The sequence below is a fragment of the Ictidomys tridecemlineatus genome, chromosome 16 (assembly GCF_052094955.1).
Source record: "Ictidomys tridecemlineatus isolate mIctTri1 chromosome 16, mIctTri1.hap1, whole genome shotgun sequence".
Lineage (NCBI taxonomy): Eukaryota > Metazoa > Chordata > Mammalia > Rodentia > Sciuridae > Ictidomys > Ictidomys tridecemlineatus.
This window is the reverse complement of record NC_135492.1, coordinates 38,792,380-38,807,489: the sequence shown is the minus strand read 5'-3', so window position 1 is coordinate 38,807,489 and position 15,110 is coordinate 38,792,380. Positions and strand designations below refer to the sequence as shown.

At 62.0% G+C, this 15,110-nt stretch overlaps 1 protein-coding gene across 8 annotated transcripts in view; it reads left to right on the top strand.

Annotated features, from left to right (window-relative positions):
- The window catches only part of Ift122 (intraflagellar transport 122), a 52,219-nt gene that overhangs the window by 32,064 nt on the left and 5,045 nt on the right, over positions 1-15,110 (top strand). For 6 of the 8 annotated variants that reach the window (XR_013431307.1, XM_078033439.1, XM_078033435.1 and 3 more), the window contains 8 exons: positions 1,476-1,529; positions 3,576-3,737; positions 6,173-6,339; positions 7,948-8,119; positions 9,502-9,604; positions 11,442-11,582; positions 12,404-12,501; positions 14,357-14,457. Coding sequence is in view for 7 of the 8 variants with exons in the window: in XM_078033439.1 (XP_077889565.1) it covers positions 1,476-1,529; positions 3,576-3,737; positions 6,173-6,339; positions 7,948-8,119; positions 9,502-9,604; positions 11,442-11,582; positions 12,404-12,501; positions 14,357-14,457 (998 nt within the window). In the remaining variant the exon portion in view is untranslated. The remainder of the gene's footprint in view (positions 1-1,475; positions 1,530-3,575; positions 3,738-6,172; positions 6,340-7,947; positions 8,120-9,501; positions 9,605-11,441; positions 11,583-12,403; positions 12,502-14,356; positions 14,458-15,110) is intronic. The other 2 variants (XM_078033436.1, XM_078033438.1) reach the window with 1 other exon arrangement.

Genomic DNA, 15,110 nt, shown 5'->3' with positions numbered 1-15,110 from the left:
AGCGTGGCCACTAGATGGCAGGGGAGAGCCGCCCGGCGCCCGGCCTGCCCTGTGGCTGGCCCTGGCTGCCCACTCCCTGCGCGGAGGGTACTCAGGCCTTGTGACTCTGACCACCCGACCAGCCACCCTGACTCTGCAGCATGCGTCATGGCTGCAGGAACTCACACATGATGACTCTCCCAGGGCAGTGCACGCAGCAGAACCAGAAAGAATGGCTGCCGTACCCTTTCTGCAGATTCTTCTGCAAAAAAAGCCACTTGCTGGGCGTGGCAGCGGGTGCTCGTGTCCCAGCAGCTGGGGAGGCTGAGCTGCGAGGATCACGGGGGGCCCAGAGCTCCAAACCAGCCTGGGACCCAGAGTGAGGCCCTGTCTCCAGACAAGACAGAGAGCAAGGCCACCACCAGGGTCCCGTCCTGCCGCCTGCCGCCTCCCGTGCTCAGGGACCGGCTTCTCTGCAGGGTGTGCGCACTGTCCAGCCCTCCGCTCAGGGACATGTAGTGACCTGGTGGCTCTGCCTGCCCCCCCTTTTTCACTGTGGGCCCCTGAACTGGGGAGGTGGACAGCGGCCTCGTCGTAGTCACCTGGGTCCCCAGTCACTAAGAGGGTGTCAGCCCTGCCGGATGGAGACATGAAGTCACATGTGGTCCTCTGCGTGGCAGCCAGAGGCTGGTGGCTTGCTCGCTGCCTAAGTCTTCTGAGGAGGAGGACGTCGTGCGTCTGAGCTGAGTCCAGTGGCCAAGGCCATGCTGCTCAGTCGCTGCCTGCCCTGGGCACGCGCCAGCCCAAGCTGATGGCAGAGCGTGTTGATGGCAGAGCCGCGGGAAGACCAGCCTGACACTGGGTGGCCTTCCTCGAAGCCCCTGGAAGAATCTAGAAGCACCAAAAGAAGTGCAGCCGGCACCAGTCCTCCTGGGCCCAGACACCTCGGGCAGCCAGGGGTTAAAGTCTAGCTTTGTTGTGGGCCCAAGCAAGGGCTGTGCTTTCGGGGTTTACGTAAGACGCACCAGTGATTCACCCCGTCCCCTCCTCCCCAAACCACCCCCTTCCTTCTCTGCTTGTCCCCCCCCCCCCCGCGCCCTGCTGTGGGCTCTGGGTGCCGTGTGGGTGGCACCCCTGGGTCAGCAGAGCCGTCTCCTGCTTCCCATCCGAGCCACCGAGATGTGCCTGCGGTCTCTGGTGGCCGCGCCTCACCCCCTGTCCCGAGCCCCAAGTCCACCTGCTCCTTCCTCCCTGCGAATGGAGGGCCCCTGGACCCTCCGCAGACCTGATCCCCAAATGACGGGTGCGCCCAGCGCTTCTTTGCTGTCCTTTGTAAGGACTAATCCTGGGGTCAGGCCGAGCCCCGCTGGGTGGCCCACCCCATGAGGAACCCACGCTCACTGTCCCTGCCCCTTGCCACAGCTCCGCTGTCCCCCAGCCAGCCACCCACTTTGGAAGCCAAGCCAGTGGCTGACTGCGCCCTATTTCTTCCCCAGGCCTTCGCCAGGGTGCAGGACCTGCGGTACCTGGAGCTCATCAGCAGCATTGAGGTAAAGGAGGGGCCGAGCCCACCATGGCCTTGGGGCCGCGCTTTGCTCTGGGGACCCAGTGGCCACCAGGGACCAAGCACCTGGAGCAGGGGAGATGCTGTCTCTTGGTAGCGGGACAAGGGGGACAGGTTCCTAAGCTCTCTGAGCTTTGGTTTCCTTCTGTGACATGGGACCGGCCTGACCCCCCGGGATGGCTGAGGAGATGCGTGGTTCCTCCACTCCTGGTTGGCACCTCTGTGGTGGTGGCTGGCTGGTCACAACCTCTGGTGACTTACCAGTGCAGGAGGTGGTTCCCAAAGGAGCAGCATCTGTACCCCACCCCAGAAACAGCCGAGGAAAGGCTACACCTAGACCTGAGCACCCCGGGGCTCTGCGCCCACCCACTGCTGAGAGCTGGCCTCCTCCTCCCTTGGCCTCCTCCCTCGGCCTCCTCTTCCGTCAGCCTCCTCCTCCTCCTCTCACTCAGCTCGCCTGGCGCGGCCCGGAAGCCGGCTCTCAGAGCACCATTTGCCGGGTGGCGGTAGACACTCTTCTTAATCTCTGTGTATCGCAGTGCTGTCTGACTGTCTGTGAAAAGGCATACATATTTTTTCTCCTGAACAGATTTATTGTGAGGCTAAGAGAATGTGAGATACATTTGAATTCCCAGATGGAAGCAGGAGGGAACCGGCAAATGTCTTGTCCCTCTAATTCAGTTCAGCATAATCAACTCCTGTCACCGGAGAGCCCAGTGGGCAGAGGGCTGAGGGGCTCTCAATCCCGGGAGCCGGTGACAGCTGCCATTAGTTGAGCTCGCCCGTCCCCATGCCTGATCCAGGGAGTCCTCACGACTCAGCAGGGCAGGCGCTGCCACCCCTATGCAAGGGACAGGGACAGCTCAGAGAGGCTGTCACCTCTCTCGGGATCCACAGCCAACAGCGTTGCTACATTCCAAACCCATTTTGCCTTTTTTTCCAGAATTGTCCGTCTCTACCCCGGGTCCCCACCCCACCCCAGCACGGCCCAGGGCCTGGTCGTGTCACTGTGGGCAAAGGGTCACCCAAAGCCATCCCCATGCTGCCCGGTGCTCCTGCTCTCGGGGCTGGCCCTGGGGAACCAACTGTCCTGGGTCTCACTTGGGAGTCACAGAACATTAACTTTTGTACACAAAATGGCTGGCCCCTGTGGGGACCAGCTCTGGTGTCCTGTGCCCTTCAAGATGGCCGCTGCCGCTGGCGCCTGGTGAGCCAGGCAGCTGGAGGCTGGACACTGTCTGAGGCCTGCACTGCGGCTTTGGGGCTTCAGTGCTGCTCCTGGAGCCCAGCTTACTCCGGAGGCTCCTTGTGGAGAGATGAGGTGTCACTGCGCAGGTGACAGCAGCCCCGCTGGCTGGGGCTGGGGCTGGGGCTTAGGACAGCCGAGGGCTGAGCAGGGCTGGCCCAGGGAGACCTGCTTTCTTTCCCGTCTCGGGCCCAGTCTCCTTCATTCCCAGCTACTAGGAGCTTGTTTATTTGGTGACAAGCCTCAGTGGCCTGAAGGTCTCCCCCAAAATGATCCTGTCACTGGGGAGCAGCTGCTTCCCGCTGTTCAGACCTCACCAGCTCGCCCAGGAGTCTGTCCCCTGTCCTCGTCCTCCAGGGGGACGCGCTTGCTGGAAATCCAGCAAGGGGAAGGTGCTGGGTGGGCACAGTTCCCCCACCTGTCATCGTCCCTGGTCGCCACTCCCTCGCCAGACCCAGGGATGTGGGACATCTTGGCAGCTTAGGTGCCATCCATGAGGGAGCAGTGCGCACGGTCCCAGCCGTCCAGTGTTGCCTTGGAAGAATGTTCTGGAAGGCAGCCCCAAGGGATTTCCCATTGAACAGCAAAGGTCCCTCTCCCTGACCCCACGGTCTGGAGGGTGGCCTTAGTCGCAGGCCTTCCCAGCAGACGCAGGGAGGCGGCACAGCAGCCCGAGCGCCAGGCCTGGGGTCCAGTGGGAGGCCGGGCCTCACCTTGCTCACCCGTGGGTGAGGCCGCCTCCTGTCCAGGGCCGTGGAGGCCACTCCTGCGCCTGTGTTTTCGCAGGAGAGGAAGAAGCGCGGCGAGACCAACCAGGACGTGTTCCTGGCCGACGTGTTTTCCTACCAGGGCAAGTTCCACGAGGCGGCCAAGCTGTACAGGCGCTGCGGGCACGAGAACCTGGCGCTGGACATGTACACCGACCTCTGCATGTTCGACTACGCCAAGGTGAGGCCCCGCCACCCAGGCCCGGGCCCGCCTGTGGTGTCCCAGTGTGTGCCCAGGAGGTGACGCAAACACAAAAGAGCCACCGTCTCCAAAGGGGCCACCTTCAGCCACAGGTTGAGATGGACCTAGACCTGACCTTGAAGGCTGACCTCAGAGGGACCCAGTGTGACAATGAGACTGTGAGCCAGCGCTGGGTGGGTGCCAGTGTCGTGCCTGCCGGTATGGCAGGCCTCTATGTCCTCCCCAGAGGGCAGCAGAGGTGCGCCCAGCTCAGCCCTGAGAACTGTGCACAGTGAGGGGCCAGGTGCGAGCACACAGTAGGTCCACTTGGGGCCTCTCCCCACCAGCCCACCGCTGCCCGGGGTCCCTACGCCCACAGTCTCCCACCCAGGAGCAGGGTCCATTCATAGGCTCCCTGTGTGCGTCTCTGTGACGGTGAGTACTCTGGGGCTGTTTTGGTCACAATTCTAAGTAGGTCACCGCCATCCCCCACGGCCCAATCGTCTGAATCTGAGGAGATGTGGACGTGGCCGGTGCGCGGAGGACACGGTGCTTATTAACATGGCATGTTTTTGTTTACTCGAAAATTGCTTCCCAAGATTCAATCTGGTTTTTGGAAAATTTTTAAATTACATTCCCACGTCCAAATAAATTGTATGCTTTCCGGATAAGTGACATGTTTATATGGTGATAAAGGGGATTATAATGCTCTTAACTCTTAAGTAGCATGTCCTTATCAAAGTCACCAAGAGGAGAACACGGCCCTGTCTCATTCATCACCCGCGCAGCCTCTTTCTGTCCACTCCAGGACAAAGCCTTGGCCGTGGCCGGATGACGTGTAAATTAGCCTCAGGGACCCAAAGAGCCTTTCAAAACCCAGGTCGCCGAGCCTCCAAGGCCATTAAGACTCAGCTTCAATTAGGGCCCAGCCCTGGGGGCTAGACCCCCGGCCTGGCAGGAGGCTGCCTGAGCCCGGGAGCTGCCTGCCGGATGGTCTCAGGGAGACACCCCAAATTGATGGCTCCCCCTTAGCCTCTGACCTTCTTCCCTCAGCCACCCTGAGATCACAGCGTGCCCTCTGATGTCCCCTGGAAGGGCGTCTCCATTCTTCTGCCATGCTGGTCACCACCCCTGCCCCACCCCCCGGTCACCCCCTTCAACCTCTGTGGCAGCAGGAGTAGCCGTGGGAACAGCCACCGAGAGCAGAGTGTGACCGAGTGGCCCAGGAGGGCTGCTTCCCTGCCCGCCTGGGTGCCCAGAGGGAACAGGCCCGTCCGGGTGGCCCTGTGGGAGGGGGACGTGCCCTTCTCCCACTCCCTGAGACATGGGCCTGTCCTAGGCCCACGACCTGATCTGTCATTTTAGAGGCTACGTAATTACTCTGAAAACAAATGGAAAAAAAGAAAAAAAAAAGCTAATTGTTGGAGGGGGTTCCCAGCTACCTGACTCCCTCCCTGACAGTGCTGGTCACAGAGGGAGGGAGGGAGGGAGCAGGGAAGGGAGGGAGGGAGGAGGGAGGGAGGGAGGGAGGAGGGAGGAGGGAGGGAGCCCTCTCTGCAGGGTACGTGATTCTAACACAAACCTCTCTCCATCCCCCCTTTTGAAAAGCCCCACCTTTAAAAATGACAGCAGGGACCCTTTCCTGAAGGGAAGTGGCTTCCTGAGGCCATTTTTGTCACATTCTCTTGAGCTCACTCAGGGAAGCCCTGCAGCGGCCCCCCCGACGGGATACAGGCTGACCTCTGGGCCTTCAGGACCACAGGCTCCTCTTCGGGACTCCTTCTCCATACTTGGGGCCTCTGGTTGTCCACTTTGGATCAGTCCCCCAGCCTGCAGAGCTGATCTCCCAACAGGGCCAGCTGCCATTCAGCTGAGAACAATTCACCAAAGGCTGTTTGGCTTCTTATCTGTCCCAGGCAGAGCTCTGGGGGCCAAAGCCAGGGGAGATAAACATCAGAAAACAGGCGACTTGCACTTCTAGTGTGATGGTGGCCGGGGGAGGAACCAGGGGCCTGGCCAGGAGCTGTGCATGTGTTTGGTTGGCCCTGGGGGGCCCTGTGCTCAGCCCCAGCCTGCGGTGTCACACCTATCCTATCAGTCAGCCTGCTGGGCTGCAGAGTTGACATTGTGCGGCCAGCTGGTCCCTCACCCTGTGGGAATGGCCACATATCCAGCAGAGAGAACCTGCACCGTCTCCCTGAGCTGCAATTAGAGGGACAGTAGACGTCCACGAGTGTGAAGGGAGGGGACATGGAGGGTCTGCGTCCTTGTCACCAGCGGGCAGGCAGTGGGCCTCTCCCACACACTCAGCCCCAGGCCCGGGCTCCCTCTGCATCCTGGTGGCCGTGTGGCCAGGCCGAGCCCCGGCTGGCGGCCTGACGTCACGCTGCACAGGAAGCCCTCATCCGGAGTGTGTGTTTGTCCTGCTTCCTCAGGATTTCCTCGGCTCTGGGGACCCCAAGGAGACCAAGATGCTGATCAGCAAGCAGGCCGACTGGGCCAGGAACATCAACGAGCCCAAGGCCGCCGTGGAGATGTACGTCTCGGCCGGGGAGCACCTCAAAGCCATCGAGATCAGCGGGGACCGCGGCTGGATCGACACGTAGGTGGCCCTGCACACCCATCGTGTGGGTCACCTGTGGGGTTTGACTGACGGTGTTTCTGGAAATGTCGACACCAAACGTGGAAGTGACTCGGTTCTTTGGGAGACACAGACATGGGACAAGGCAGTCGCCGCCTTCGGTGGGGAAAGGGTGACAGGGACAGAGGCCAGGCAGAAGCTCAGGGTCAGAGCACCTGTTCCCTGGGCACTCGCTACCACCCAGGGCTACAGTCACCACAAGCACCTGCTTCTGTCCCAGCCTCCTGAGTTGGCGCTTCTGCGGCCTGCTATCAAGGGAGGGACCCACGGGGTCCCCAAGGGCCTGGCCGCTGGAGAGTCGTGGGGCCGAGCCTCGGGCTCTGATGTGGGTGGTCTCTCTGTGTCTGAGGGGTATGTGACTGTTCCCACCCAGACACGCCGTGGGACACCAATGCACAGCAGGCCTCCAGGGTCCTCCAGTCAGGGACAGTGGGCTGGCGGGGGACACTGGCCTGGGCACTTGAAGTGAAGGAGCCTCAGCTCTGAGGGCCGCCGGGGGTTCCGGAAGCCGCACTCTGGTCCCCAGGTAGCAGTGGCCAGCCAGGACCTGGGGAGGGGAGAGGGCTGGCCACGTGGCCCCCCGAGCCCACCAGGAGGTTGGTGTGGGGGCCCCTCACCAACGGACCCTGGTGGGCAGCCACCACCCGTCCTGTTGTCTGAGAAGAAAACGGAGGCATAGGCTGAGCCCCCAAATCATTCTGTCCACAAAAGGGGGTGCAGACCAAGCCAGCTCTCGGGGCCCGCCTCTCCCCTTGGTTTTCCTTTATGTCACTTTCCTTGGCGAGTGCTGCGGATCCACGTGACCCTGGGTCACTTACCGAGTTCCAGAAAGAGCCGCTTCATGCTGCGTGGCCCTTTTCCTGGAGTGGCCCAACAGGTGCCTCTCCTCCAGGGACACGGCTGCTGGGCAGGGAGCTCAAAGCCCTGCCTGTGCCACTTCCCTAAAAATGTGTCCCTTCTCTGCGGAGCGGTGTTATTTTTGGACGCCATTATTATTGTGAGCGCAGACTGACACCCTCCTGAGCGTGGCTGAGGCCGGATCCCGGGCCCTTCCTTCCCACGGAGATGGGCTACGGGGGCCCTGCCCTCAGAGAACTGGGTCCACTCCAAACCCCGGCCTGGCCAGAACCAAGAGGCCCGTTCCACCAGCCCAGGTCCCCAAGGCAGGGGGTGAGCTGGTCACAGTGGTAGATACAGTAAGCAGCACTTCCTGCGGCCCCTCCAGTGGCCAGCACCTGGCCCTGCTGGCCTCCTCCTTTAGAGGCAGGCCCTGGGGATCTCTCACGCCAGCCTCCATGTGGCCGAGAGGCTTCCAGAAAACCTGGGGGAGAGACCGCTTTCCTGCTCCCTGGTGACCCTGACCTCAGGTCTCCCCGTCTGTGACTGGGACTAGCAGCCCCTTCCTGGTGCTCTGGACGGTCCCTGGCAGGGTTTCTGGGGTGCTCACTCGCTCAGTCACCACCTGGGCACGTCAGACAGGGAGCGCCCATGGCGCCGGGTCAGCGAGGTGAAGGGACAGAGTGTGCGTCCCCACACGCCCACCGGGTGCCCCTTCCCCGCTGCCCCCAGGCTGATCGACATCGCCCGCAAGCTGGACAAGGCGGAGCGCGAGCCCCTGCTGCTGTGCGCGCACTACTTCAAGAAGCTGGACAACCCGGGCTACGCCGCAGAGACCTACCTCAAGATGGGCGACCTCAAGTCCCTGGTGCAGCTGCACGTGGACACCCAGCGCTGGGAAGAGGTGAGGGGACAGGGCGCCCGGGCGTGGGGGCCTGGGCCTCAGGCAGAGGTGCTCTCACGATGGGGGAGCCTGGCCTGGCCGTCAGGAGGGCTGTCCTTGAGCCCCTGAGCCAGAGAAGCTTGGGGGGCCTTTCTGTGCAGATTTCATTCATTCTGAGGCTCTTTTTGGGGGGAGCCCTTGACCCCTGAGCCCCCTCCCCAGCCCTATTTTGCGTTTTATTTAGAGACAGGGTCTCACTGAGCTGCTCAGGGCCTCACTTTGGCTGAGGCTGGCTTTGAACTCGCGATCCTCCTGCCTCGGCCTCCCCAGCTGCTGGGATGACAGACGGGCACCACTGCGCCCAGCTAGGAAGCTCTTTCTTGATGGCAGCTCTGGGCTGGGAGAGCTGGCAGGACGGCCCTGTGCCTGCTGCTGACCACCCTGCAGCCTGACGTGGAGGTGCACCTGTGTGGTATTTAAAACCTGCCGGGTGGCATCTTGGCAGGAAATGCCAACCCTATGTTCCAGGCACCGGGTGCCAGAGCCGCCTCAGGACAGCGCTTCTCCTTCCCACCTGCCACCCCCAGCCTCTGCCCCGGCATGGAGGACGGGCAGGCGAAGGGCACACTGGCCAGACCCATAGAAGTACCCACCTGAGGCTCACTGCCCGCCCTGAGGCCCAGTTCTGTCCCTCCAGCTCGCAGGCTGGCTGTGTCCTGGGGACACTCCACCCCTGCAGGAGGGGTGGCCCCAGCTGAGGTGGCAGCCTGCTTCCCAGGGTGCCAGCAGGGCCCTTTCTGGGTGAGCAGTCTGCCTCTTGCCTGCCCTCTGGGTGACCCCATTTGGGGACGGGACAGGGGACACTGATGAGAAAAGGTGGCACCAGGGACAGTGGCAGCGATGGCTTCTCAAGGGGAACTCACTAGCAGCACGAGCTGGAGACCTCGGGGTCCCCTGGCCCACCCGGAGGTCTGGGCCCAGGCGTCAGCAGAGCCCCAGTCCCCTCTGAGCCCCCAAGCAGTGAGTGACGAGGGGAATGTCAGTCCTGCTTCCCGAGGTGTCGCCTGCAATTAAAAGAAATCTGTTTGCAGGCGACAGGAGCCCACGCAAACCCTGAAAATAAAATGTTTCCGATTCCGAGCGGCTTCTGGGGTCCAGAAACAGCCTGTGTTGTCACTGGGAGCGGGCGCGTGCATATTGCTGTTAATTGCCTTTTGTTTCCAAAGAGCCGAGATGTTTCTGGGGGTGGCTGGGAGGGAGGCACTCCCCCCCCCTGAGCTGGCAAAATATGACATCCCTGATGTCAGGCTGCCAAAGTATGACATCCCTGATCCAGCCAAGGGCCACGTCTCCTGGGGTTGCGGTGACTGCTTCATTAAGACTGCGTGTGCCCCGCCCCCCAGGCCTTCGCTCTGGGCGAGAAGCACCCCGAGTTCAAGGACGACATCTACGTGCCCTACGCGCAGTGGCTGGCAGAGAACGATCGCTTCGAAGAAGCCCAGAAAGGTAGGCCACGTGGGCTGGCCTGGTGCCCCAGGGCCAGGGAGAGGCGCTGCCAAGACACGGTTCAGCGAAGCTAGCAGGCCTGTGCTGCGGGTCCCGAGGCAGGTGGTGTCACCTGGGATGGGCTGTTTGGGGTGAAATGCTTTTTTTGCATGTGAGGCACACAGAGCCACAACCCAGGCGCTGAGACACTTTGGAGCGGGAGTCAGGACAGGGGCCTGGAGTCTGGGCCTGTCACCCACCTGCTGCAGGAGCTTAGGCAGGTCCAGTCGCCCTCCACTCCTCTGTGTGACTGAGCAGAGCACCAGGCACTGCAGTGTGTCTTCCCCGTCACCCTCACAATGCCCTGCGACGCAGGTAGCATGGGCGCTGGCTGGGTACCTGACCTGCCCAACCTTGAATTCTCACACAGCCCTGCAGAGACGCAGGGGCTAAATGTGCCCTACACTGTCACCAGGCTAGCAAGTGGCAGAGGCATAGCTGGACCAGATCTGTCCCGCCAGGGAACCTGGCTGTTCTGCTGCCTGGGCAAGACGGCACCCGACTGTGGCCAGGTGTGTGACAATCCATAGGGACGCGCCTGCACCTCTATATGGTGACAGTCACCCCTCTGGACACAGTGCAGAGTCTGTGGCTCGCTGTAGGGAGAAGAGCCCGCGCTGAAGGACAGCCTGTTCCCCAGCACCTCAGCATCTCCAGAGCACCCAGTTGCTGACGGAGCTGCATGTTTGGGCAAAACACATCAACCTACCCATCTGTCTGCGTCGCCCTTCCAAGAATCCATCGCCATAGTAACTTGGTACGCAGACAGGAGCCTGGAGATGAGACGGAACAAAGGCCAGACCTTTCCTTCTCTAAAGGCAGAGGATTGGGGCCTCCAAGTGTCCACCTGTGGTCAAGTGTCCCAGCCATAAGCGCCTGACCAGCAGCGCTCAATATCCCGAGCCGCCGGCCATGTAGTAGGTGCCCAGGAAATTGCAGGTACACAGATGTAGGCATGATTAAGGAAGATTTTGCTTCTCATCCCAAATGTCTGGCTTCAAGGATGGAGACAGATCTTTCAAGGTTGACATCAAAATGCACTGTTGGCCAGGTGCCGTGGCGCACACCTGTCATCCCAGCGGCTCAGGAGGCTGAGACAGGAGGATCATGAGTTCAAAGCCAGCCTCAGCAACAGCGAGGTGCTGAGCAACTCAGAGAGACCCTGTCTCTAAATAAAAGACAGAATAGGGCTGGGGATGGGGCTCAGTGGCCAAGTGGCCCCTAGTTCAACCCCCAGTACCAAAGCAAAATAGCGCTATGTCGAAGATGGACCCGGCCCGATGTTCTGACCTTGGACGTGACCCTTATACTTCTACCTGGCAAAGTGCATTTTGTTGCCTGATAAAACGGAGGCTGACCGACCCTTCTCAGTCTGCTGTGGTGACCCAGTGACCTAAGGCACGGTGAAAAGCGCTTTGTAAATCACTGAGCTCCGTCGCATGTCGTGGCCCGTGGGTGTCACCTCAGAGTCACAGAGCCCCTCCCTGGAGTGGAGCATCTCGTCACTAGGGACGAGCCAGTCTCCTGCTCCGACTCTGCCCTGGGACTTGGCTCCCCGGGTTCCTCTCCCTGCCACGCCTCTCTGAAGTAGGTTGTCAGCACTTGCCAGCCAAAACGGAGCGCGTCGCACTGTGCTTTTTCAGGATGTCGCCTCGGGTATTTATAGCCTCCGGCCGGAGAGGCGGCATCCCAGCAACCAGGCCCACAGATGCTCCCAGAAACTGGCGTCCCAGTTTCTGAGCAGTTCCACCGGCCCCCTCGCCCACCTCCCCTGGTGACAGTGCTGTGTCCCCTGCAGCGTTCCACAAGGCCGGGAGGCAGCGGGAAGCGGTCCAGGTGCTGGAGCAGCTGACGCACAACGCCGTGGTGGAGAGCAGGTTCAACGACGCCGCCTATTACTACTGGATGCTGTCCATGCAGTGCCTGCACATCGCCCAGGGTGGGTCCCTCCGTCCTGGCACCCAGATAGCATCAGACCAGCGGGGACATTTTAATTAAAGCCCTGGGCTTGTTTACGGGGCGCATTGTCCCCAAGCCTGCCTCGCAGTGGACAATCTCCTGTGTCATCTCCTCCTCGTGTGGCCAGAAGCAGGCTGGTCCGAGGGCCACGCAGGGGTGATGCCTGCAGGTCCCGCCCTCCCTCCCCCACTCAGCACAGCTGTCTGCTGCTGCCCGGGAGCCTGCAGCTGGCCCCGGCTTCAAAAAATTTAATTAAATGAAAAGATGAAGCAGAGATCACGTCACCATAACGCACCGCAGGCCCCTCGCCCCGCCAGGGCACCGTGTCCATGATGCCGTCCTTCCCAGGACTTCCCATGATGCACTGGGAGAGTCCAGAAAGGGGGGACAGGGCGGTAGAGGTGCATCTCCTCCAGACCAAGGCCACACGCAGGAGGGGAAGCTCTGGGAACGGAGGCCACGGAGGGACCTGCAGCAAGTCACTGTTCCTCCCTGAGCTCTGTGCCCACGGACCCCTGGGGGACCCCGTCCCACTCCCTCCAGGAGGCTGCTGTAGTAAGGGCCATCAAGCCCAGGTGGCAGGGCGCATTTCTCTTGACCTCAGATGCTTCCATCTGAGAGGCCACCGTCTAGGTGTGGTCCCCAAGCACAGTGCTGTCCCTCTCCCTGGGGTAGGCCCAGTGTTTCAAAAGAGCTGGTGCTGGCAGCGCCACCGGCCGTCCCTGCTGTGGCCGGTCAGCGGCTCCAGACAGTCCCTGACGCATCTGCCCCGTCCCCCTCTGCGCCCGCTCCTGCCCGCAGCAGATCCTGTCCAGAAGGACGCCATGTTGGCCAAGTTCCACCACTACCAGCACCTGGCCGAGCTGTACCACGGCTACCACGCCATCCACCGCTACACGGTAAGGCGCCCCCAGCCTCCTGGGAGCAGCAGGCTCTGGGTGGACCCCGACCCACTGGGGCACAGGACCTGCTCCTCATGTCCCTGGGAGGAGGAGCTGGGTGTCCTGGGGTGCTGCTTGATGTGTGGCCATGATGGGGGGCGTCTGATGACGGCGCAGAGCTGGGCGGGCCTTCCTGTGGATCAGCTCAGCCTCTGATGAGCCGGGCAGAGGGGGTGAGCCAGGCAGGGCCACCTCTCCAAAGTGCAGGAGGGTGGAGTCCCCGGGGCCTTCTCTAGAAGGACGAAGGCCCACGTTCCCACCTCTCTGCGCCCGACTTGCTGTGTGTCCTCAGGTGCTTTGCTCTCCCTCTCTGGCCCCCAGTCTCCTCTGTACGACCAGGGTTGGCTTCGTCTGCAGAGACCAGCCGAGTGCTCTGTAGCCTTTCCCTGATCATTTCGACGAAGCCATTTCAAAGCAGTCTCGTGGCAGAGGGGGACAGGCTGCTGCCCAGGGGCCACCTGAGGCCCTGCCTCCCCTGGGCACTCCCTGCTCATCTGCACAGACCTCTTCCCGCAGCCTCTGCCTCCTGGGAAAGTCACAGGGGAGGATGACAGTCCCCACAGCTAGCTCTGCGACGATCCCGCGTTCCTCTCCCCCAGCGGGGACCCCGTTCCCTTATCATCTTTGGTTTTCCCAAGACGAGACCCTCTCAGGGTACTCGTGCAGCCTGGGCCAGGCTGGAGGCCAGGGTCTGTCACCAGGGCCACAGATGGGACGGCGGGAAAGGGGACCGTTGCATCCTTGAGGCGCATGGCTTCTCTCCCAAGCAGAGCTGCTAATCTTGCCCCCCACGTTCTCGGGGACCCCCCACGCTTGCTCACCCAGCGCCGCAGAACCAGAGGAGCCGTCTCCCTGGCTCCCAGCGCAGAGGGAGTGGCTGAGGGTTTCTGGGGTTCTGGGAGCCCACAGAGATGCAGGAAGGGAAGGGAAGGGGCTGGGCTCCGCTCCAGAGGCGGGAAAGCGAGCCCTTGGGTTGAGACCAATTAGGGGCGAAGCCCTGGGGGCCCTGTGGTGAGCAGGGCCCAGGCCCTCCTGGGGAGGGACGGCTTATTACCATTTAAGTGCTCGGGAGGGGGAGGCGGGGAGCTGGCCAGCCCAATCCCCGATGGCCACAGCGTGATTAGCAATTGCAGCCTCCGTCTGTACACAGTGTGCCAGAATCTTCCAGAACAGGGCATTCTTAACCTTTTACGGGCCTCTTGGTAGAGAATTCCCCGCGGCCTGCTGGGCCTTTCTGGCAGCGTCTGGGTGCAGGGGACCCATTCATTGCACTCATGGGTGCTGAGTGTCACCCATCAGGGCTACGCAGGGTCTCGGGATTGGCAGTGAGAGGCGCCTGGGTGCATGCTCGGTGGCCCCATGGCTCAGGCGGCTGTCAGACGGCCAGGAGGAGGCGCAGAAAGGGTTAAACGCCTCTGCTACAAGGACCTGCCTGTGTCAGTGGCCCTGTCCCCAAGTGCATCAAAGACCTTCTCTTTTAGAGCTAATTGGAGACAAGTTGAGCTCAGAGAAATGGAATCAGGGCCCCTCAGGCAGCGCAGCTGGGCAGAGAGGCCTGGGCCCGGGACTCGGCCCTGGCTTTGAACCCCGGCTCTGCTGGGGCAGGTCCCCTCCCTGGGCGTCACCCCACGACATCCCCCACGTGAGAGACCGTGTCAGACCGTGGCGGGAGGCTCCCAGCACACAGGAGGAGGCTCACGCACTGAAGGGCTTCAGAGTCCTACGTCTGCCTCTAGCCTGACCCGCAGCGCACTTGGGGTCAAGTTCACCAGCGCGCCTGGGGTCAAGTTCACGTTCCCTGCTCTCCCCGCAGGAGGAGCCGTTCAGCTTCCATCTTCCCGAAACCCTCTTCAACATCTCCAGGTTCCTGCTGCACAGCCTGACCAAGGACACCCCCCTGGGCATCTCTAAAGTGTATCCTCCCGGCCCCTCGCCGCCGCCCGCCCTCTCTAATGGCCTTGGAGGCCTTCCTGGCACAGCCTCTCTGCCCGCCTCCTGCTGCTCTTCTGCTGGGGAGAGGCTCAGCCGGGGCGGCCGCTGCCAGGAGAGGATTAGTTTTCCGAGCTCTGGGCCCAGCCCGGCCCAGGTCCCTGGCCAACACACTGTCCCCGGCCCCCCCAGAACCGCAGTGGGCGTGACAGACTGGAGGAGGCAGCAGGCCCTCCACATTCTCTTGGGGCCCGTGGAGTGGCCTTTGTCAGCCAGGCCTACAGGGCCCCAGGTACCAGGTGACAAGGCTGCCAGCTATCATGGGAGGTGACAGGCGGCAAGGTTCAGAGACTGTGTGTCGTGCCCAAAAGTGGACACAGCCAGGGCTGGGCTGCCGGGGGGGCTGCTGGGGAGGCGACGTCTGTCTTTGCACGCTCAGGTGGCCAGGACAGGTAGCAGAGGGGACATTCCCAGGACGCACTGAGGAGAGGCAGGGACGCCAGGGGAGGTGGCTATGGGAGGACCCCGGGGTTGGAGCGCCTCGCTGTCGCGGGTTGGCTTCTCCTCCTGGGGTCAGTGAGGGCCCCACAAGGCCTGTGTGGCCAGGAAGGACCACGACTTTAAATCCTGAGCATCAT